Source organism: Amblyomma maculatum, chromosome 2, assembly GCF_055883805.1.
Source record: "Amblyomma maculatum isolate TAMU_Amacu chromosome 2, ASM5588380v1, whole genome shotgun sequence".
Classification (NCBI taxonomy): Eukaryota; Metazoa; Arthropoda; class Arachnida; order Ixodida; family Ixodidae; genus Amblyomma; species Amblyomma maculatum.
The window spans coordinates 56,972,834-56,993,885 of NC_139345.1; the positions used below are offsets into that span (position 1 = coordinate 56,972,834).

The window sequence follows — 21,052 nt, forward strand, 5'->3', positions numbered from 1 at the left end:
GCACGCCCGTACCCTCTCCAATTTATCCCGCAAAGTGAAGGGGGCCAATCACCCAATTAATGAAACCGAGTTCTGTACGAATTATTTTTGTAATACGATTGAATGGAAACTCTTAATTGCAGCATAGCGTAGTAATCGTAGAATTTACCTAGGTGAAGGTTCAACTCATTTTTCCTTTTTGACGCATTAAATTTGGCTGAAACGAAAACGTGCACTAACAAAATTATCAGCTCGAAAGGAATACCAATTAGTAAGCGCCTAACCATAGGTATTAGTTCTATCTGCCACTTCTAAGTGCTGTCTTGATAATCGAGAAATTTGATCTTTTCTTCCTCCTGGTTGTCCACATGTGATGTGCCGGAGTCATCCAACAAGCGATAAACATTTTGGCTAGCATGAGCCGACGAACAGGTTTTATTACACCGCTACGACAGCCAGTTAGCTGCGTTATCCCAAAAGGGACCCCACCACAGTTGTCAGATGCGATTCATACGTCGACCAGCATACCTGAACTGTACGCTATCGAATCCTATCTTTTTTATTGTTGTTGTTTATAGGGTTTAACGTCCCATACCGACTCAGGATGTCAGAGACGCTCTAGTGAGAACTAAGAAACGTTCGAACATTTTTTTTTTTAACTCGCGTTGACATCTCGCAGTGCACTAGGGCCTCATTTTTACGTTCATCAAAAAGCAGTAGCCGCGGCTGGGTCTGAACCCGTGTTCTTAGGTTCAGCAGCAGAGCGCCCTAACAACAGAGCTACCGCAGTGCCTAACTCAATGCAGTCTCTTTCTTCACTTTTATGCAAACGTCTTCGCCTTCCTCCCAAACTATGTTGCATGCAAAGTAGTAAGAAACTCAGAAAACGAGACAGCTCACCTTCATCCCTTCACTGGCACATTCTTGGAGGGTCAGAAAAGTGTACGCAGTCAGAGGAACGGGTCCATTCACACCACCCTAGAAAGAAAGCGAAAGGAATACACTTACGTTCTGCTTGTCTCTTTGGCAAGGCTCAAATAAAAATAATCGGAGTTATCGGGGGTGGCTGTTCACATGAGCAACAGCCCCCTTTCGCTGCTTACATGAGCAGCGAAAGGGGGCTGTTGCAGTCAGCCATTTGGTTCCCTCGCTCAAAGGCTGACATTTTTGTTGTACGTGGGCTATACAATACCATTCGGCATGCCGGTCTTTCCTCTACTGGATTCGCTGCTGGGAACCTTTGTTCCGATTCCTGACATCGTCATAAGGTTCTACAAGCAAAGAAAGAACCCTGTGCTCCGTTTGCTTATTTTCTAACTACCCTTAGACTAAATTTAATCCTGAGTTCAGCGCCTATCGTGCCGCATGTTTCTGGTTATCATCTCCTCAGTGCAATTAAATGGTAAGAACTAAAAACTATATTTTATTAAGGCGAAAACATTATATGGCTCATGAGAAAGAAAAACTATCGCCGAAATTTTCCGCGAAACGTGTCGCTGAACGGCATAGTCGCAAAAGGTCACGTGACGTTGTACGAAGGTGTATGTCTTCTCATCAACCTCACATCACCGTTAGTATTGGTTTGGTTTATGGGGTTTAGCAACTCAAAGCGACTCAGGCTATGAGAGACGCTGTAGTAAGGGCTCCGAAAATTTCGACCGACCTGTTGTTCTTCTAACGTGCACTGACAACGCACAGCACACGAGCGCCTTGCTTTTCGCCGCCATCGAAAACGACCGCCAGAGCCGGGATTCGATCCCGCATTTTGGGCACAGTAGTTGTGCGCCGTAACCATTGCACCACCGCGACGTGAATCATCGTTAGTAGCCTAATCAAAAGCGATAAAGGGTAACACTCAGTCATATGACGTTATAGAAGTCGTGTAACCCCGGTTATTTGTGCGATGTCAGGATAAATCATGATGCACAAAAATATAAACATAGGAAGAAATGTAACAGTATAACGGGAGTTATATGTAACTTTATACTAAACGGGACGTAATGACTAGGTCGTGATAAGAAGTGTCATTCAGGATGACAAAAGAGTGTCACCTGATTATTACCTCTCGTCGTGCTTACATCATATTTGCATAACAGAAAACAATCAATTCATTTAGATAATGAACATTCCTCTTTATTAGCAATGTCAGGGGGCATCATTCAAGGAAGCGTGCTAGGTCTACGACTGTTTAACGTATATATCAACGAAATTGTAAATATTGAATACAATCTTACCTTCATACGTAGGTGATAACGTAGATGACAGTATCATCCCTCTAAGGTGTTCGGAGACTAATGTCTTAACCCCAAATATTTACTATGAAATTAACATATTTGGTTCATCGAAAATTTCCTGGAGTTTATTCCAACAAGAACAAAAAAAAAAAACATAAATGTTTTTGAGCCAAGAATAGAACTCTCAACAAAGCCGATTCATTACGCTTCTCAGAATATTTTCAGAGCACCTTACTTGGAATCAGTATGTCACATTATTTCTAACAAAACTATCAGCTTTAACAGGGGCACCGACACGATGTCGAGATTTATTGGCAACAAAAATTAAGCTACAAAATACAAAGCGCTTTTCCCGTCCCACATAAACTATACTGCAGCCTACTAAGGACGGCAACGACGGAATCGAATATCGCCAAACTGCTAGAAATTACAAAAAAAAATTATCAAACTGTTGCGAGAAGTGGACTTTATTTATTTATTTATTTATTTATTTATTTATTTATTTATTTATTTATTTATTTATTTATTTATTTATTTATTTATTTATTTATTTATTTATTTATTTATTTATTTATTTATTTATTTATTTATTTATTTATTTATTTATTTATTTATTTATTTATTTAAAGACCGAAGTAGGTAATAGGATCTCGCTTCGCCGCAAACTGCATTCAGGAGACGCATGATTTCCATCGAGCGGCCGTGGCACAGGTATCCGTTTCGAATTCGATACTCTTTTCATTTTTCCTTAGACGACTTTATTTATTTTTTTTTGAACGGGTATTGAATGTTTAACAAATGCAAGCCTACGCTTACACTTAAAGCAGCAAAGTATGGTTTATGCCATGATTTCGCAACATTATTAAATTTTAGACAGTGCAATATGGCTAGACATATAGCCTAAATAAATAAAAAATAGCCGGAAAACCCACAATAAATGCTACTGCTCCATCACGTTTTCACATTTGGAGTTGGCTTTCATAGAGTTAAACAAGATTTTGTGACCATTTTTGTATTTCAAGTGATTCATATTCCAGAAAATTTACCACATTTTATTCTTACCTCCTGCGTTGTAAATCTTGTATACATTTTACCTGTGCACTTTTGAGTCTCACATTTTTCATTCTTGCTATTTTTGCATATACACCATTATGTCGTTCTGTTCTGATACAATTGTTTGCATTCCGTAACTTAATAATTACTGCCAATTGTGATGTTTAGTTTCCGCTTTCTGTTGAATCTTGAATGAGCTGTACCGCCATGTGCCAAGTGATAGGGATCCTCGGAGTCGTCAAGCTGTTCTAAAAGCGTTTACCGTGATACCTTCGAGAATACTTCCTGGAGAAATAAAGAAATTATATTAAAATTTACCTCGTGCGTGTTAATCGTCCGACATTTTTGTGCTTTGACCGTACGAAACCCTCTCAGACAACACTTCCGCAGTGACCGTAGTAGCATTTCTGCAAGCGGTTGAGAAACACATAGCTTGGCGAGCGTGGGCTTAACATCTTTCCAGGCATCTGGGCGAAACAATGCTACGCCCTCGCAGTGCAACATCTGGTTTTTTACTGAAGAGTGAACGGGCACAAACCATAAGGTCGCCGTGATGCAGGGAGTAAATATCGTGGAAGCAGCCATTTTGCTGTTGCTGGGTTAAAATGTACCGAAGGCCACTTGTGATGACGTTCTCGTCTATGACGATCGACTTCTGGGCTTCGCATAAGCTTCGCACCACGTAGGCAGTCAGCCTGCGAACAGATGACATAAAGTTGCGCTTCCGATGACGTGTATTGCGCAAGAATGGCTGTACCTTCACAAACAGCTATAATTGCAGTACAGTGATGAACAGCTTTTACCAAACAGTTGTAATAGTTGAATCACTCTCGGCATCCTACCCTCTTGTATTTAAAGAGTCACCGACCACAATGTGTACTTTTTAAACAAACAAGATCTGTTCTTCGATTATATGGTGGCCTATTGTTGCTTCACGCCTCATAGACGTGTCCCTGTAGAGGTCCGTTTGGTGAACTATTATTTTAAAACCGGCAATAACAGCCGGGTTCATTCCATTCTGACGTGCTTTCTCACCTCACGACGAGCAACGTCTTATAGCAGACCAGCAGAGCTTGCTTCGCGACGCGTTGGTTCTAGAGCGCTATCTATATGCGCCCGTTCTGAGGTGGAGCCGCGTCCGCGTCGTTCTCGGTGTAACCGAGCGAATGTGTCACGTACTACGAGAGAGCCACGAGCCAAAGAAATTTCTGACAACAGAACGATGAGCCAAGAGCGAGCGGTGCAGAGCACGTGGCTCATCTTTCTCCTCTTAGAAATTCTCTTTGGCTCGGAAAATAGAGCGTTTGCAACCATACATACATACATACATACATACATACATACATACATACATACATACATACATACATACATACATACATACATACATACATACATACATACATGCATGCATGCATGCATACATACATACATACATACATACATACATACATACATACATACATACATACATACATACATACATACATACATACATACATACATACATACATACATACATACATACATACATACATACATACATACATACATACATACATACATGCATACATGCATACATGCATACATGCATACATACATACATGCATACATGCATACATGCATACATGCATACATGCATACATGCATACATACATACATGCATACATACATACATACATACATACATACATACATACATACATACATACATACATACATACATACATACATACATACATACATACATACATACATACATACATACATACATACATACATACATACATACATACATACATACATACATACATACATACATACATACATACATACATACAAGCTACAAGCATCTCAAATTATTTCTTTCAATATATCGCAAAAACACTTAAAATTGCTATGCTGAAATTTCGCGATTAGAGAGTATCGTAATCATCCCTAGATGTTTCTCCTAACCTACCCTTCCTCTGACCGAATGCAAAGAGGACGAGAGAAACGTTTACAAGAGGGAGCCATAATTCTAGGCCTCGACCTAGCATCGAAGAAGGGGAGAGGGGGAGAGGATTTTACTTCTGGAGGTTAGTCGATAATAAAAGAGTGAAAAATCTCGGAGTGGACATGACCGGTGAGAGAGAAGCCTGCGGAATAGGGTTATTGTGACAGCTACCTTGGATGTTATTTAAAAATAGTTCAGTTCAGTTCAGGCGTTCAGTCGTGTCAGACTCTTCGTGACCCTATGGACCATGTCACGCCACGCTTTCCGGTCTCTCACTATCTTCTTAACATCACATAGCTTCATCTGCAATGCCTCGAGAATGCCATCTAACCATCGCGTTCGCTGCCTACCCCTTCTCCGGCGACCCTCAACCTTTCCCAACATCAAATCTTTCTCCAGCGACTCCTCTCTTCTCATCAGATGACCAAAGTAGCTGAGCTTTAAAATAGTACTCTCAATATATTTTATGCCTACGCGTTTATTATCACCGGGGCAGAAAACTAGTTTGACCCGAGTCTGTGGCCTTGTTAAAGGAAAAGCTTGAGCTGGAAGCGCGTGCCAGATTAGCCATGTCATGCAGCATCATGACTTCAAACGGCTTGACGCCCAGTCGGTACTCGGACATATCATTTACCCGCTACCACCAGCCAGAGCCATGCTCATGATTCTTCGCTCACTGCCACGACGCCGGCGAAGTGGTGTAAACATCATTGGCCATTAAAATGCTGGTTGTGGGCAGAACCATCTTCATGGGGTCTCCCTTATAATTGGTCGCCAACGCCGAATTTTGTGGAGAAGGGATCTCTTATTCTTGCTATAATACCTTGACATGGTAGCTAGATGCAGACAAAAGCGCTCTAAACAAACTCACCAAAGACTTGACTTGTAACCCGGCCAAACTGTGAAAGACCCATCAGCTTTTCGGTAAGTGAGAATGCGCTGATAGCCTGGAATGGAAAGTACTTTTTTTCACAAAAATAAAACCCTTACGACCTTCTTCTTATTTTGTTATCAATAATAATGATAACAAAATGAGGGTAGCTGTCTTTTTCCAGACGCGAAAATTGTTGTCCGGGGATACTTAAATCTGAAACAACTGCTAAATGCGCCTTCGGTACTTATATCATGGTTATTAAACATGGTAAAAAATCCAAGGTTAAGTTCTTCCTTCACTCAAACGCCAGACGAATAAGTTATGAGCAAGGTCATACTAGTACGTTCTCACAAGACAACCCAGTTGTTCAAATGTCAAAACGTGCATGCCTAAGATGCATTCCTCGCCACGAACATCGTGTGACGTCGATTTCACGACTACAACAGGATGACCGCTTATACTACTGGAAGGATGTATATCAAGTAAAAAAAAAATACCGAAACCCTGGACATGAAAAACACAAACGACGCTAATGAGGCTGTGAATAGTGACGGCGTGAATTTTGCTGGGAAACTGCCGAGGACGTATTTCTATATATACCCCCAAAAGCGAAAATTGGTTGAGGTTTTATCCTGCCAAACCTAGTTAGGCGAAAGGAAAGCATCGTTTTACCTGGCTTTGCTTTCTTTAGATTTAGACATGAGCAGACATGGTTTTGTAGAGATTATATTGACGAGACTGTGGAGTCGAGGACGCCGTTAATTACAATAGGAAACCAGTAATGCTGTATCTGCCGTCAAGGTGAAGTGATGGTGCTCCGTAAAGGTGCCATGGTTAAGCTATATAGCCACACTGCGACCTCTGGATTGTTGAAGGTAAAGCGGACGCCCAGGATGGCCTTGGCCAATACGAGCGCATGACGCAATAGAACTTTCGTTTCAAAATTTGAAAGATTTCTGTCTTCGGCACTTTACTGGTATTGTAGGGCCAGTACAATGACCGCGCACAACCTAACAGTAATTACTAAACCTCGTGCTTTGGTGGTGGATACATTCACTTGAGAACAATGTTCCACGTGAGAGAATTCGTTCTAGAATCAGCATTGATGAATGTCGCCCGCTTTGTTCATATTTTCTCAAACAGCAGTAAACTGGTAGAAGATCTCTTTGACAGCGATAGAAACTGTTACATAACATAAATATATAACTCACAATAAAAATGCGCGTCAGAGCATTATAAACATATCCGACAAGCGCAAAGACAATGAGCTTCCTACTACACTCTTATGTCTACGCCGTCACCACCGCATTTGAGGGTATTTTTAAGCTGCTGGCATCAGTGATTGGTTGAATCTCCTACCTGCATTTGCATCAAGGGCAGATGAAATTAAGATATGCAATAAATTTCTCTCTCTTGTTCAGTTCTCTTCTTATCTCTCGCTTCTGTTCCAGCTATATTTCAGAGCGAAGCCAACGTTCAGCGTCAGGTGTTTGCATGCTAGTAACGTACCACTTCGAATGCAGCCCAGCGCTCTCTCCTCGGCGGCGGGAGAAATGCGGCCGACGGTCTTAAGGTACTCGTAAGCGTACAGCGTTGGCGCCAGGTATATCATGGTCTGTTCTCCGCAGCCTGAAGGCATAGACACAAGCGTTCCCGGGTTCTTGACTGACGCCTCTAAAGCAGCGCCCATGTTGTCACCTGCACAACATCCCGAGAATGTATAATGGCAAAACAGTTACAAAGCCCATGGACTGGTTCGCATGAAACGTCATCTCAATGGTGAGGAGCTATGGTTATTATTGAGAGCAGAGTTTTTGCATCGCTAGAGCGTGCCGCAGGCAACTTGGTGCTAATATAAAATGCATGTGTTAATGTTACCTCCATCGATTGCAGTAACATTTTCATTTTGTGCATTGCGCTCACTGCTAAGGTTGATGCGAAGCGCTTAAAGCTTTTTACGTGTGTTTACCATTGCAAGAAGACATGGTAGGAAAGCTTCGTCTTCTTTTTTTTTTCTGAACATTGCAACCACGTTGACGATTTGTATGCATACGGCTTAAATGTTTTCCCCCACGTCATAATAAGTGCTCTAAACTTGTGCCTTTTGTTCACATTTAAAGGATCCTGAAGCACGCGGTAGACTGTGCTGTCATACTGTCTGCACACTGCAAGTACACGACTCTGTAATTAGTACACTCGATGATACAACCGTACCATTGACTGTTGTTTGGGCTACATGCAGTATATCTTTCCCGTATTCAGTAATATTAGAAAGGCGAACACTCAGACTCTTCAAAGTCTGCAAGCCCAAGTTCGCATTTGCATTTTACAGCCTAAATGTGCCCAAACTGCAGCAACTCTTCTCTCCCGCGAACAACCTCTTACTAGATGCATTGCTGTTAACACCCAGAACACATATGCGGCATCTGACACAGGTCCACTGTGATCATCTCGCAACTCTTACAGTAATTAGGTTATCTTCGGCATTTACCAAACTTGTTAAAGCTCATCGCACATTTCTTCGTTTGTAGTTCACCCCTGCTTCCGGGCAGTTTTTAAACATATGAAATCTACTTGAAACTCAGGTTCACCTTTCCATTTCTGGGATTGCAAAGAAAGCTTGTGTAGCCCTGCCTGCTGTAAAACAAATCACATAGAATAGGTTGTACTCTTTGCACAATCACAGCATGCATGTTTACATAGATAGGTAAGTTAGCTTATTCAGTTCCGTGGAGTCTGCTCTGATACCGGTCAGGTCCATCTGGATGAAGGTGAACACGACCTATCCCACACCTTCAACTGGTACGGAACAAGCTGCTCTACGGGCTGCAATTGCAGCGCCATGTCGAATGCTAATTGCATCACTTTTTTCATTAGCTGCCAGGACTTTATAATATTAAAGGAAATTGCCAAGCAGACAAGGCTGCCTGATCTGCCCCCGGCGATGGACTTCATGTCAGCATCTCTGTATCAAAAGTTGCCGCAGCTTTTGGACATTACTCCTTTGCGCTGGAGCTAACGCTTTAAGTTTGTAACAGGGGAAAGTTTTGCAACCGTCGGCTCAAGGCATTGGGCCCTGCACTGGGCCATCTTCTGCCCCATAACGTACATCGCGAAGAAATATTGCTTGGTGTTGCAATTTGCGAACCAATATGCTTTCCTAATTGAGATGGCCGACAGTCATGCTTGCTAAATATGAAGCTTCCAGCGGACATCAAACATCTCGTGTATGAGTCTCTATGTCTCTGTGGGCAAACAATATACGCTGCATTATGCTCTGAGCCACCTTCATCTTGACCATTTTACAACAGAAAAAAATCTCACACCATTATTGCAGCAGTCAACTGTCTACAAGGCCAAGACGACACTGTTTTGTTACTTGAGAGCGACTGGCATGAGTGAACAATGGTGACCGCGTTCCCCGGCCATTCTTGCTTCCCTTTTCAACCCCCTCATTCATTTTCACTAGTGAAGGTTAACCAGCCCTTCTAATAAAAGTCCTTGCCTTCCCTTCTCTTCTTTCTCTGTATAAAAATGCATTAATATTTTTCACAGCTGTTGCCTCTATGGTACCACCAACGTATTAACAAAGCTGCATAAAACCTGCACAGCAGTACCCCATGTGACTCCAGTTCGCTTCCCTACTGTCTTTTATTAGTGATCTACAGGCGCAAGTAATTTGAAGGTTAACCTCTGAGCACCTCTTCCTAACACATAGTGCACAGAGTGGGAAGCGCATTCGACTGTACCTTCTCACGCATACGTTGTATTTCTGACAAATAGCGTGAAGTCACTGAGCGTGGCGCGCCGCCGTGTGGCGCATAGGTTGAGAAACCAGTGTACTTTACCGGGGTACCCGGGTTAAAGTCCGAAAGCCGGCGACTGCGTTTCGATGTATGTGAAGCTTTGTGGAGCCCGTGTCTTGTGCGATGTCAGTGCACGTTAAAAAACGCCAAGTGGTCTAAGCTTCCGACGTCCGATGTTATGGCGTCTCTCATATCTTGAATCTCTTTGGGACATTAAGCTACACAAGCCACTGATCCTCACAAACTGAGTGTAGCGTGGAAATGACAAACGTCTATTTTTCTATCTTCACGCGTCCCTACGTGCACCTCCACCTCTTTTCACTCCGTCAGCAGAGCTGGCACTGGGCGTCTTTCGAGCTGCTGTCAGAAGCTCGATGTTAGCCTTTCACACTAGCCGACACATGCTTCGATGACGCGTGCAAGCAGCAGTTTGTTCCTTTGCTTTCTTTAAAGTTTTGGCTTGTCTTGGCTTGGAGGGTTTAATGTCCCAAAGCAACTCAGGCTATGATGGACGCCGTAGTGCAAGGCTCCGGATTTTGCCTTTCTGGGATTATTTAACGTGTACTGATATCGCAAAGCACACGGGAGCGTTGCTTTTCGCCTCCGATGCGCAGGAGCTAGGAATTGATCCCGCATCCTTAGGTACAGCAGTCGAGCGCCGAAACAAATGAGCTACAGCGGCGGGGACCTTCATCGTTTTAGTGGAAGCGACATGCCTACACTTCCCGTGGAATGAACCACATTACAATCGGCTTTAACCACAAGCGTCGATGCAATAGGTGGTAACCGCACTAAAGTGTGTAAAGCTCTACTGCCTAACACAACAGCGTGGTATGCAACAGCTCTTGAGCGAAAGTTGAAACGACATCCAACAACATCAAGGATCATAAAGGGACAGGAACCCCAACTCTGGCACTATATTTATTTCAGCAGACACTAGTAGTGTATTACAGCATTTCGGGATCCGGTTATTGTTGCATGTGCGGCAACAAAAGACGTATTTATTGCGGAACTATTTCAATCCCAAGTTGGAGCTTTTTCTCCACGCCACTGAGACGCAAAATCAGCTTTCTCTAGTCACGTTGCAGGCGCAAATCAGGCAAATCATACGTTATACGTTAACACGGACTCCGCGATTGCTAGCTTGTGGCTCACAGTCCAGTCTAGCAGCCGCAGCTCAGATTAAAGCTACCGCAGAACGGTACCGTCCCTTTCATTGCACGAGAAATAGATCCTGCTTGAGAGCTCGCAAAGTTCTCCCAGAGAATGTCAGTCTGCACTTATCAACCAAGCATCCTATGAGCATGCGAAATCTTCTACAACTCAGGCGTCTGGAATATTTGCTTATCAATAATATCCGAGTTCTCTCGATGCGGCAGTGCCGGCAAAGGAAAGCTTCAGAGATGGCCGCTGATATCGTGAACCATTGTCACGACTCACAGTAAAGATGGATATTCGTGAGCGCTTCTAAGTAGTATGAAACAGTAGTATGAAACGCTGATCACGCATTGTCGCAGAAATGAAAAAAGTTCTTAGTTTGTGAGATTTCTTCAGTTTCTTTCGCTATTGTAGTTGTTAATATGAACCATTCGAGCTGCACTCCGTTTGAAGCTTCGTTTATAATTACGCCTGCAGCGGCTAACTCAATAATAGTCAGAGTCGCTGCTCCAGGGGATTAGATGTATGTGACATTGAAATACACGTTATGCCGGAAACTAAAATGCCAAATTACTGTGTGAGTAGCGAGGATTGCATGAATACTGAGCCGATGAGACGACAGCGAACATTGACAAATTTGGATATTTTAGATACCTCTTCAAACTCCGATGCTTATTAAAGATGCAGGACATCCCTCACACACCATAAGAGTCAGCCAAAAGATTCAGTCTTCTGAAGAGCTATCGTTTAAATGTGATGAGAGTTTCAACACTTCTTAAAATGGTTTTAGAATTCTCTATTACGTAAGTAATAGGAAGGCGGAGTGCTCCGGCGCTCTGTATATTCCAGGTGCCTTTCATTGCACTTCATAAAACCTCTCTGAATAGGCCATGTATATACAGCACATTTTCAGTGTAAAAAACAGCATGTTAGAAAACAGTTCGAAGCAGCGCACAATTTTATAGCTCTTAAAAGCTGTGCTTCGAATCCCGTTGAGTTTTGCTGATTTTGTCTAATTTGTACGCATGGCATTTCAAAGCTAATTTCAATTTTAATTTATCTGATGAGTACCAGTGGCATTTCAAAGCTCATGACTGTTTGTTTTTGTAGCTTTTTTTTTTTTTGTTTTGTTTCCCAGCAACCAGGCCTGTCGAGCATACAGGAAACACCAGCACGACAGCTCCACCCGAGGCATGAAATTGAACCGAGGGGACATGAGCGTCCACTGCTGCTGCGATCTTGTAAACTGAGGCGCTAGAAAAATGAAATCACGTTGGTATGCACACCTACACACCTGCGATTACGAAGCGCCGAAAGGGAAACATACCGAAACGAAACTGGCAGCCGGTGACGCCGCCAAATAAAAATTTTCCTTGCCTTCCAAGACTAAGCTTGTCTATTTGTCGCCTTCTTAGCTTGATATGAGTGTGCTTTCACTTTCTAAGCATAACTGTACTTCCCAATTCAGGCATAAAATTGTAGTGCGTATTTGTCAGTCTCCTGAATTGAACGTCATGGCGCTGGTACTTGCGAGAATGGCCTATGGTTGCGATACCGGCAATTGTGTTCTCACTCTTTTCTAGCTTGTCAGCTTTGTTTTCAGTAAGGGTAGTCTTTATGCAAATGAGAGCTGACATACTGTTGAATCAAGCAATCTTCATTTTTCTCTTCAGTCTCCTCTATACAAAAAAGCACGCTGTGTCACAGTGAACAAGCACTCTTACTTACTGCCGCTACAAACATCGAATTAGGTTATTTACAAGCGATTATCCTAAGGCAAATGCAAACCGGGTCACTCCTCGCCCCGGCAGTGCTACAATTCCTCCACCTAGATATCTACACGAGTGATATGTGCAGTGTGTGTCAAGTAGCTCCAGCGGACCAATGGCACATCGTGTGGGGCTGTGCCAGGTTCCCGACCGAAGCTGCATGCAAGACATACCCGCCGGAACTTCAAGCACAGACAAGGAAATTCAACTATGGGCCGTCCAGCAGGCCCGGCGAGCGCTCGAAAAGCACAAGCTTCACAACCCACCACAAACGGGCCAAGTAAGGTAGTGCAGAGTAGGGCATAACCCAGTCACTTGGCCCGTTTGTGGTGGGTTGTGAAGCTCGTGCTTTTCGAGCGCTCGCCGGGCCTGCTGGACGGCCCATAGTTGAATGTCCTTGTCTGTGCTTGAAGTACCGGCGGGTATGTCTTGCATGCAGCTTCGGTCGGGAACCTGGTACAGCCCCACATGATGTGCCATTGGTCCGCTGGAGCTACTTGACACACACTGCACATATCACTCGTGTAGATATCTGGGTGGAGGAATTGTAGCACTGCCGGAGCGAGGAGTGACCCAGTTTGCATTTGCCTTAGGATAATCGCTTGTAAACAACCTAATTCGATGTTTGTAGCGGCAGTAAGTAAGCGTGCTTGTTCACTGTGACACAGCGTGCTTTTTTGTTTAGAGGAGACTGAAGAGAAAAATGAAGGTTGCTTGATTCAACAGTATGTCAGCTCTCATTTGCATAAAGTCTACCCTTACTGCAAACAAAGCTCTGACAAGCTAGAAAAGAGTGAGAACACAAATGCCGGTATCGCAACCATAGGCTATTCTCACAAGTACCAGCACCATGACGTTCAATTCTGGAGACTGACAAATACGCACTACAATTTTATGCCTGAATTGGGAAGTATGGCTATGTATGTATGTATGTATAACTTTATTAAGGATCCGGCAAACGACGAGTTAAAGCGTCGTGTACGTAAGTACACATACATACATACATACATACATACATACATACATACATACATACATACATACATACATACATACATACATACATACATACATACATACATACATACATACATACATACATACATACATACATACATACATACATACATACATACATACATACATACATACATACATACATACATACATACATACATACATACATACATACATACATACATACATACATACATACATACATACATACATACATACATACATACATACATACATACATACATACATACATACATACATACATACATACATACATACATACATACATACATACATACATACATACATACATACATACATACATACATACATACATACATACATACATACATACATACATACATACATACATACATACATACATACGTCTCCCAAATGGTTCCACTCATGAAATATTTTTCTGACAATTAAAACAATGTATCCAGTTTTGCTATCAGCACAGAGCCTTTCAGTGCAAGGTACGATGAACCCTTACCGATGATATCGATGTGGCATCGTTCGGAGCCAGGGACGACGTCCTCCGGTGGTTGGTCATGCCGCTTTATCTGGATGATTTGCGTGCCCCCGAGCGCGAAATTTTCTGCGAACAGCATGTTTCAAGCTTTCAAGCACAGTTTTCAAGATGCCACTGCTTCCGCAGAAGGAAGTAATTACTTCAAACGCAACTTTATGTCACTGTATCTTCTCGGCACATAGATTAATTTTTGCGACTTTCAAGATGTCAGTTTGATAGCTTGTTCTTGTATTATGTGGGAATAGGTCGTTGAGTGGTTCCGTTATACCCAGTTCATTTTTCAAACAGCTATAATAAAAAAAATAAACGATTCCCGTATGCGGACACCCCATTCGCGAACTTATTCTGTACGGAAAGTTAAATCCAGGCCAAACCTAAAGCAGGGTGTTCGTGTAGGGGGGGGGGGGGGGGGAGGGGGGGGCGCATTACTGGGTGGGCTGAAGTATTCTTAAGCTCATTCTAGCATTAAAGTGCCGATGTAAGGGGAGTAAAATTGGGCTTTTTCGGTTACATCTAATTGAGGAAAGTGGTGAGACATGTGCAAATTCCACAGGTTCTTGCTAAAAACCCTAAGAGCACAGTCCAGACTTTTCCTGCTTGTGTACATTGAAAACAATATTTATTTATTTATTTATTTATTTATTTATTTATTTATTTATTTATTTATTTATTTATTTATTTATTTATTTATTTATTTATTTATTTATTTATTTATTTATTTATTTATTCGATACTGTCAATCCCATCAGGGATCGTAACAGGAAGGGCATAAAAATACAGAGGTACAAAATATAGTAATGGCAATCAATCAAGTACATGAAAGAATATGATACCAAAATTATGCATAACATATTATACTATAGCAATAAGACCAGACTGAGGGGCGTATGACAAGATTTTCGCGGACAAATAATACAAGTGAAACACAAACGGAAGGAGAAAAATTCGTAATGACATAAGAACACACTAATTAGTGAGATGTAAGTAGCTTATGTTTCACACGTGTACTAAAAGCATTTAATTATGAATTATTAACAATGGATGTGTGTAAGGTGTTCCATTCGCGTATAGCACGAGGGAAGTATGAATATTTGAAAGTGTCAGTACGGAATGAAAACTCGTTTAGAGTGTGAGCGTGATTATTACGTGTTTGTCGTGTTTGTGATTTTGATATGTATCTTGAAGTGTCGATTTTAAAGTGATTGGGTATTAGCTGGTACATGGTTTTAAGGCGCGCTAGTTTTGCTCTGTTTTGAAGGGTGAGTAGTCCTGCCTTTTTGAGTAGTTCTGTTGGTGAGTCTGTCAACCTGTGTTTGTTATATATACATCTGACCGCCTTCCTCTGTACTGCTTCTATTTGTTTAGTAAGCTTGTTAGTGAAAGGGAACCAGACAACATTGGCATATTCTAGAACTGGCCTGACAAATGTCTTATAGGCGAGTAGCTTTGTTTCCGATGGTGCTTGTTTAAGGCGTCTGTTAATGAAAAATAGCTGTTTTAAGGCGGTTGATGTGACAATGTTAACATGAGAATCCCATCTGAAATCAGAGGTCAGTGTTATGCCTAAATATTTATATTCGGTAACCGAGGCAAGAGGAATGTTGTTTAATGTGTACTGAAAAACTGATCGATGTAACTTTCTGGTTATGGATAAAGTAACTGATTTTTTAACATTAATAGTCATTTGCCATTCTTCACACCACTTTGTCACTGCTGTTAGGGCGTTATTTAAAGTTATATGGTCATCGACAGAGTTAAATTCCTGGTAAAGTACACAGTCATCGGCGAAAAGTTTAATATTGTGAGAAATACTAGTAGGTAAGTCATTTATAAAAATTAAAAATAATACTGGGGACAGAACACTGCCTTGTGGTAAACCGGATGTTACATTGGCTGTTTCGGACCTCGCGTTGTAAATTTCGACGAATTGAGTACGGTCAGTCAGGTAGTCAACAATCCAATCTACTATGGGGCCAGCTCCAAAGGTTGCAGTTAGTTTCATAATAAGTCTAGAGTGTGATACACGGTCAAAAGCTTTAGAAAAGTCTGCGGAAACCACATTCCGAACCCGTATGCGGAAACCACATTCGCGAACTTCTTCTGTACGGAAAGTTAGATCCAGGCCGAACCTAAAGCAAGGTGTGTGTGTAGGGGGGGGGGGGAAGGGGGGGGGGCGCATTACTGGGTGGGCTGAAGTATTCTTAAGCTCATTCTAGCTTTAAAGTGCTGGCGTAAAGGGAGTAAAATTGGGCTTTTTCGGTTACATCTAATTGAGGAAAGTGGTGAGACATTTGCAAATTCCACAGGTTCTTGCTAAAAACCCTAAAAGCACAGTCCAGACTTTTCCTGCTTGTGTACATTGAAAACAATATGAAAATGTGTACAAAAAGGCGTCGAAAAGAACAGACTATATCACATTCTTAATGTAGCGCTGGGATGGTATGAGATATGTGACAGCAGAAGAAAGAAGAAAAGTCCTTCGTACCCTTCAATAGCCCTAAAAGGCTGTGAAACGGTGTGCTTCACGTGAGCATTAAAAAGATGTCAATGCTTATATTCCGTGGGGTGCAGGAAGGTAATGGGTATGTAAGATAGGCTTCCGGGTGAGTAGGCGTACATACGGATACAACAGTGTTAGTTGAAGATGAGAACGCAGAAGTCGGATAAGCGCTTTCATCTGACATATTGCCACTAAGATCTAGTAGTAGGTTAAATGCGCAGTCCAAGATTGGTACACTAGGCCTTTACGTCGCTGTGATAGTTCTTGAAAAAAGACCCTACCAACAAAGAAAAACTACTAACCCGGTGGCGTAACTGACGAAGTGTTTCTGGTCAGTTTACTTCCGCCTATAACAAGCGGGAGCTGCCCTAAATAACAGAAATAACAACAGAGCAGCAATTTGGAAATTTTATTCGAAAAATTTTGATACCCATTTTTGCTTCTTTCATATCGCCGATATGCCTTCATGTACAGATAAAACCAGAAGGAACGAGGCGTAGTTGTTTGCTGGCTTTTAAAAAAAGTTGCTTATCAATCATAGGCGCAAATATTAAAAAAAAAATGCTCTTGCTAAGAAATACAAAGCGGCCATATTTTTACCATTTCTTGTTGTTGCTCGTTTTTCTATGCATTACTGGCGAAACTCTCAATTTGTGGAGAAATTAATAGATTGCAACAAAAAAATCAAGTAATGTTCGTCACCTGTGTAGGAAAGCTTGCTGTTTTCGATGTCACGTCCTTTTCGCTTCTGTGTATTTCTGGGGTCTAGAATCACATTGAAGCTGTCATTGCTACGGAGACCAGGCGGCTGCAGAAATAAATATACGAGCACTCACTTATCGGTAATGTGCATTGCGAACTACAGTACAGGACAGCAGGACAACTTCCTTTTCCCTTTCATAAGCTTCGCCACCCAGAGAAAAAGGGCAGGAGTACTTTACACAGCGAGGAGACCTTGAATACTAAATCATGATTTTTATCACTCATTTAGAGCCTTGTTATGCATTACTGATGTTTATAAACGGGTGACCTTGAAAGAAACTCTCGTCGTCACTCTTCCGAAGGTAAATAGCCGTCGCTACAGAGCGGGACAAAGTGCACTCTTGGAAGCAGATTTTTTCAGCGTTTTCTTTTCAACAAAGGCGGCTCATATCATGTCGAGTCATGGACAGAAATAAGAGGCTTATGTCATGCTCACGGGAAAAAAACAAATTTGTGTGCATTATTACAAACACGAGGGTACGTGCGTTCATCATCTGCTCGAACTAGTACTGAATGACTGGCTACAGAAATGACGCAGGAATATGAATCGGTTCCGCGATACCGCATCCTGCAAAATTTCGTCCATGAATGTGCAGTTCCCGTCAAGCCTAAAGGGATTTGATTCTGAGTCCTGCAGCGTCACTCATCTTGTAAATCTTCAGCTATCACAATCAAGCGGTACTAAAGGGCCTCATGACACCTATTCTGCCAAGGAATGGACTGCTAGATGTGGTAGGGAGCCGCGATAAGCAGCCTAGAAGCGAAAACCTTAATTGGGACTGGGCCGGTGTCTGTTTGATCGACAAGCGTGTGTGGATGAAGATTTACTTCGACTCCAAAATTTCTCGAACGTAAAAAGTTTCTTGTCGTCTATGAAACAGAAAGACGCTTACCTCAACCCGGAGCATCACTTTGACGGAGTCCGTTAATCCGCCAGCGCTAAGGGCGGCCACGTGGATCTCTTTTTCACCAACAGACAACGGCACCACGGGAAAGACCACCGTGCGGCCCTTTCCTGCCGGTACAGACAACTTGTGTACCAACGAAGGTCGGCCTTCCTTAGCTCCTGAGCACACGTCCTTCGTCCCGAGCATCGCCATCCTAACCTGCGCAGACCATATTTATGTAGTTATTAGTGTTCTGCAAGCCCTTTTCTGATAAATAATCCAATATAGCTGCAGCTAATTTCTCTGGCTCTTATTCTGCCCTATGCAGCACAAATTAGAACAGTTGAAAATAAATGTGTCAGGAAAAGAAATGTTGTCTACGACAGGGTAGGTTTGACGACTAAAGTTGGCTTTAATTAAGTTTCATATGTGCGTCGGTGAAACACAACATTAATATGTATCGATGATCATCACTCATAGCACATGCAGCATGCGTATGGGCTTTCAATAAGAAAGCCTTTCGCACTGGCACTTAAGAAAAATGTCAAGGAAAAATTTAACCCACACGTCCTTCGTCCCGAGCATCGCCATCCTAACCTGCGCAGACCATATTTATGTAGTTATTAGTGTTCTGCAAGCCCTTTTCTGATAACTAATCCAATATCAGTTCAGTTCAGTTCAGTCGTTCAGTCGTGTCCGACTCTTCGTGACCCTATTGACCATGTCACGCCACGCTTTCCGGTCTCTCACTATCTTCCTAACATCACATAACTTCATCTGCAGTGCCTCGAGGATGCCATCTAACCATCGCGTTCGCTGCCTACCCCTTCTCCGGCAACCCTCAACCTTTCCCAACATCAAATCTTTCTCCAGCGACTCCTCTCTTCTCATCAGATGACCAAAGTAGCTGAGCTTTAACTTTAGAATTTGACCCTCCAATGAGCAGTCAGGGTTTATGGTCGACAATATTGACTGATTTGATCTTCTGGCAGTCCAAGGAACTCTCAAGAGTCTTCGCCAGCACCACAATTCAAACGCGTCAATTCTTCGGCGGTCAGCCTTTTTCACAGTCCAACTCTCGCATCCATACATCACAACTGGAAAGACCATAGCACGAGTTATACGGATCTTGGTTGGCAGACTAATGTCTCTGCTCTTTACTAGGCGGTCAAGGCTAACCATTGCTCTCTTTCCCAGAAGCAGGCGTCTCCTAATTTCATGGCTGCAGTCTCCTTCCGAGGTAATCTTGGAGCCCAAGAAGAGAAAATCTGTCACTGCTTCCACTTCTTGTCCCTTGATGCTCCAGGACTTGATAGGGCAAGACGCCATGATCTTTGTCTTTTTAATGTTCAGTTTAAGCCCAAACTTCTCACTCTCTTCTTGTACGCGCATCAGAAGTCTCTTGAGTTCCGCTTCACTTTCTGCAATTAAAGTGGTATCATCCGCATATCTAAGGTTGTTGATACGTTTTCCAGCAATCTTCACTCCAGCTGAAGACTCGTCCAGACCGGCCTTCCTCATGATGCACTCTGCATATAGGTTAAATAGGCAGGGCGACAGTATGCAGCCTTGCCTCACTCCTTTCTCAATCGGAAACCAATCAGTAAGACCATGCCCAGTTCTGACTGTGGCCTCTTGCCCTTCATACAGGTTCCTGAGGAGACAGATGAGGTGAATGGGAACTCCCATCTCTTGGAGAGCTTGCCACAATCTGCTGTGATCTACGCAGTCAAACGCTTTCGCATAATCAATAAAGCAGAAGTAGATGGGTTTCTGGAACTCTCTTGCTTTTTCCATGATCCAGCGAAGGTTGGCAACTTGGTCTCTAGTTCCTCTGCCCTTGCGAAACCCAGCTTGCACGTCCGGAAGCTCCCGATCCACATACTGCTGCAGCCTACCTTGGAGGATTTTCAACATCACCTTGCTAGCATGCGAAATAAGCGCGATCGTGCGGTAGTTGGAACAATCCTTGGCACTGCCTTTCTTTGGAATGGGGATGTAAACTGACCTCCTCCAATCCTGTGGCCACTGCAGGGTTGTCCAAATCTTCTGACATAATGTATGCAGAATGTTAACAGCGTCATGGTTGAGGTTTTGAAGCAACTCAGCTGGAATGCTATCAATTCCGCTAGCTTTGTTCTTAGCAAGGCTGGCTAAGGCCCATTCAACTTCACTCTTCAGGATGCCCGGCTCAAGATCAGTTATCACAACCGTCTTATGTTGGGTTTGCACATTCGAGTCCTTCTTGTACAGTTCTTCTGTGTATTCCTGCCACCTCTTCTTTATCTCTGCGGCTTCAGTGAGGTCCTTGCCTCGTTTGTCCTTTATCACGCCCATCTTAGCACAGAAGTTTCCTTTGATATCTTGCTATAATCCTAATTGCAGCTATAATCCAATATAGCTGCAGCTAATTTGTCTGGCTCTTGTTCTGCCCTATGCAGCACAAATTAGAACAGTTGAAAATAAATGTGTCAGGAAAAGA

At 42.6% G+C, this 21,052-nt stretch overlaps 1 protein-coding gene across 1 annotated transcript in view; it reads right to left on the reverse strand.

Annotated features, from left to right (window-relative positions):
• The window catches only part of LOC146198706 (venom factor-like), a 121,179-nt gene that overhangs the window by 35,300 nt on the left and 64,827 nt on the right, over nt 1–21,052 (reverse strand). The window contains exons 20-26 of the mRNA XM_084594202.1: nt 18,577–18,789; nt 17,624–17,729; nt 14,383–14,487; nt 7,646–7,834; nt 6,134–6,209; nt 3,805–3,961; nt 880–957 (exon numbers count right to left, since the gene is read on the reverse strand). Of these exons, the coding sequence (XP_084450328.1) occupies nt 880–957; nt 3,805–3,961; nt 6,134–6,209; nt 7,646–7,834; nt 14,383–14,487; nt 17,624–17,729; nt 18,577–18,789 (924 nt within the window). The remainder of the gene's footprint in view (nt 1–879; nt 958–3,804; nt 3,962–6,133; nt 6,210–7,645; nt 7,835–14,382; nt 14,488–17,623; nt 17,730–18,576; nt 18,790–21,052) is intronic.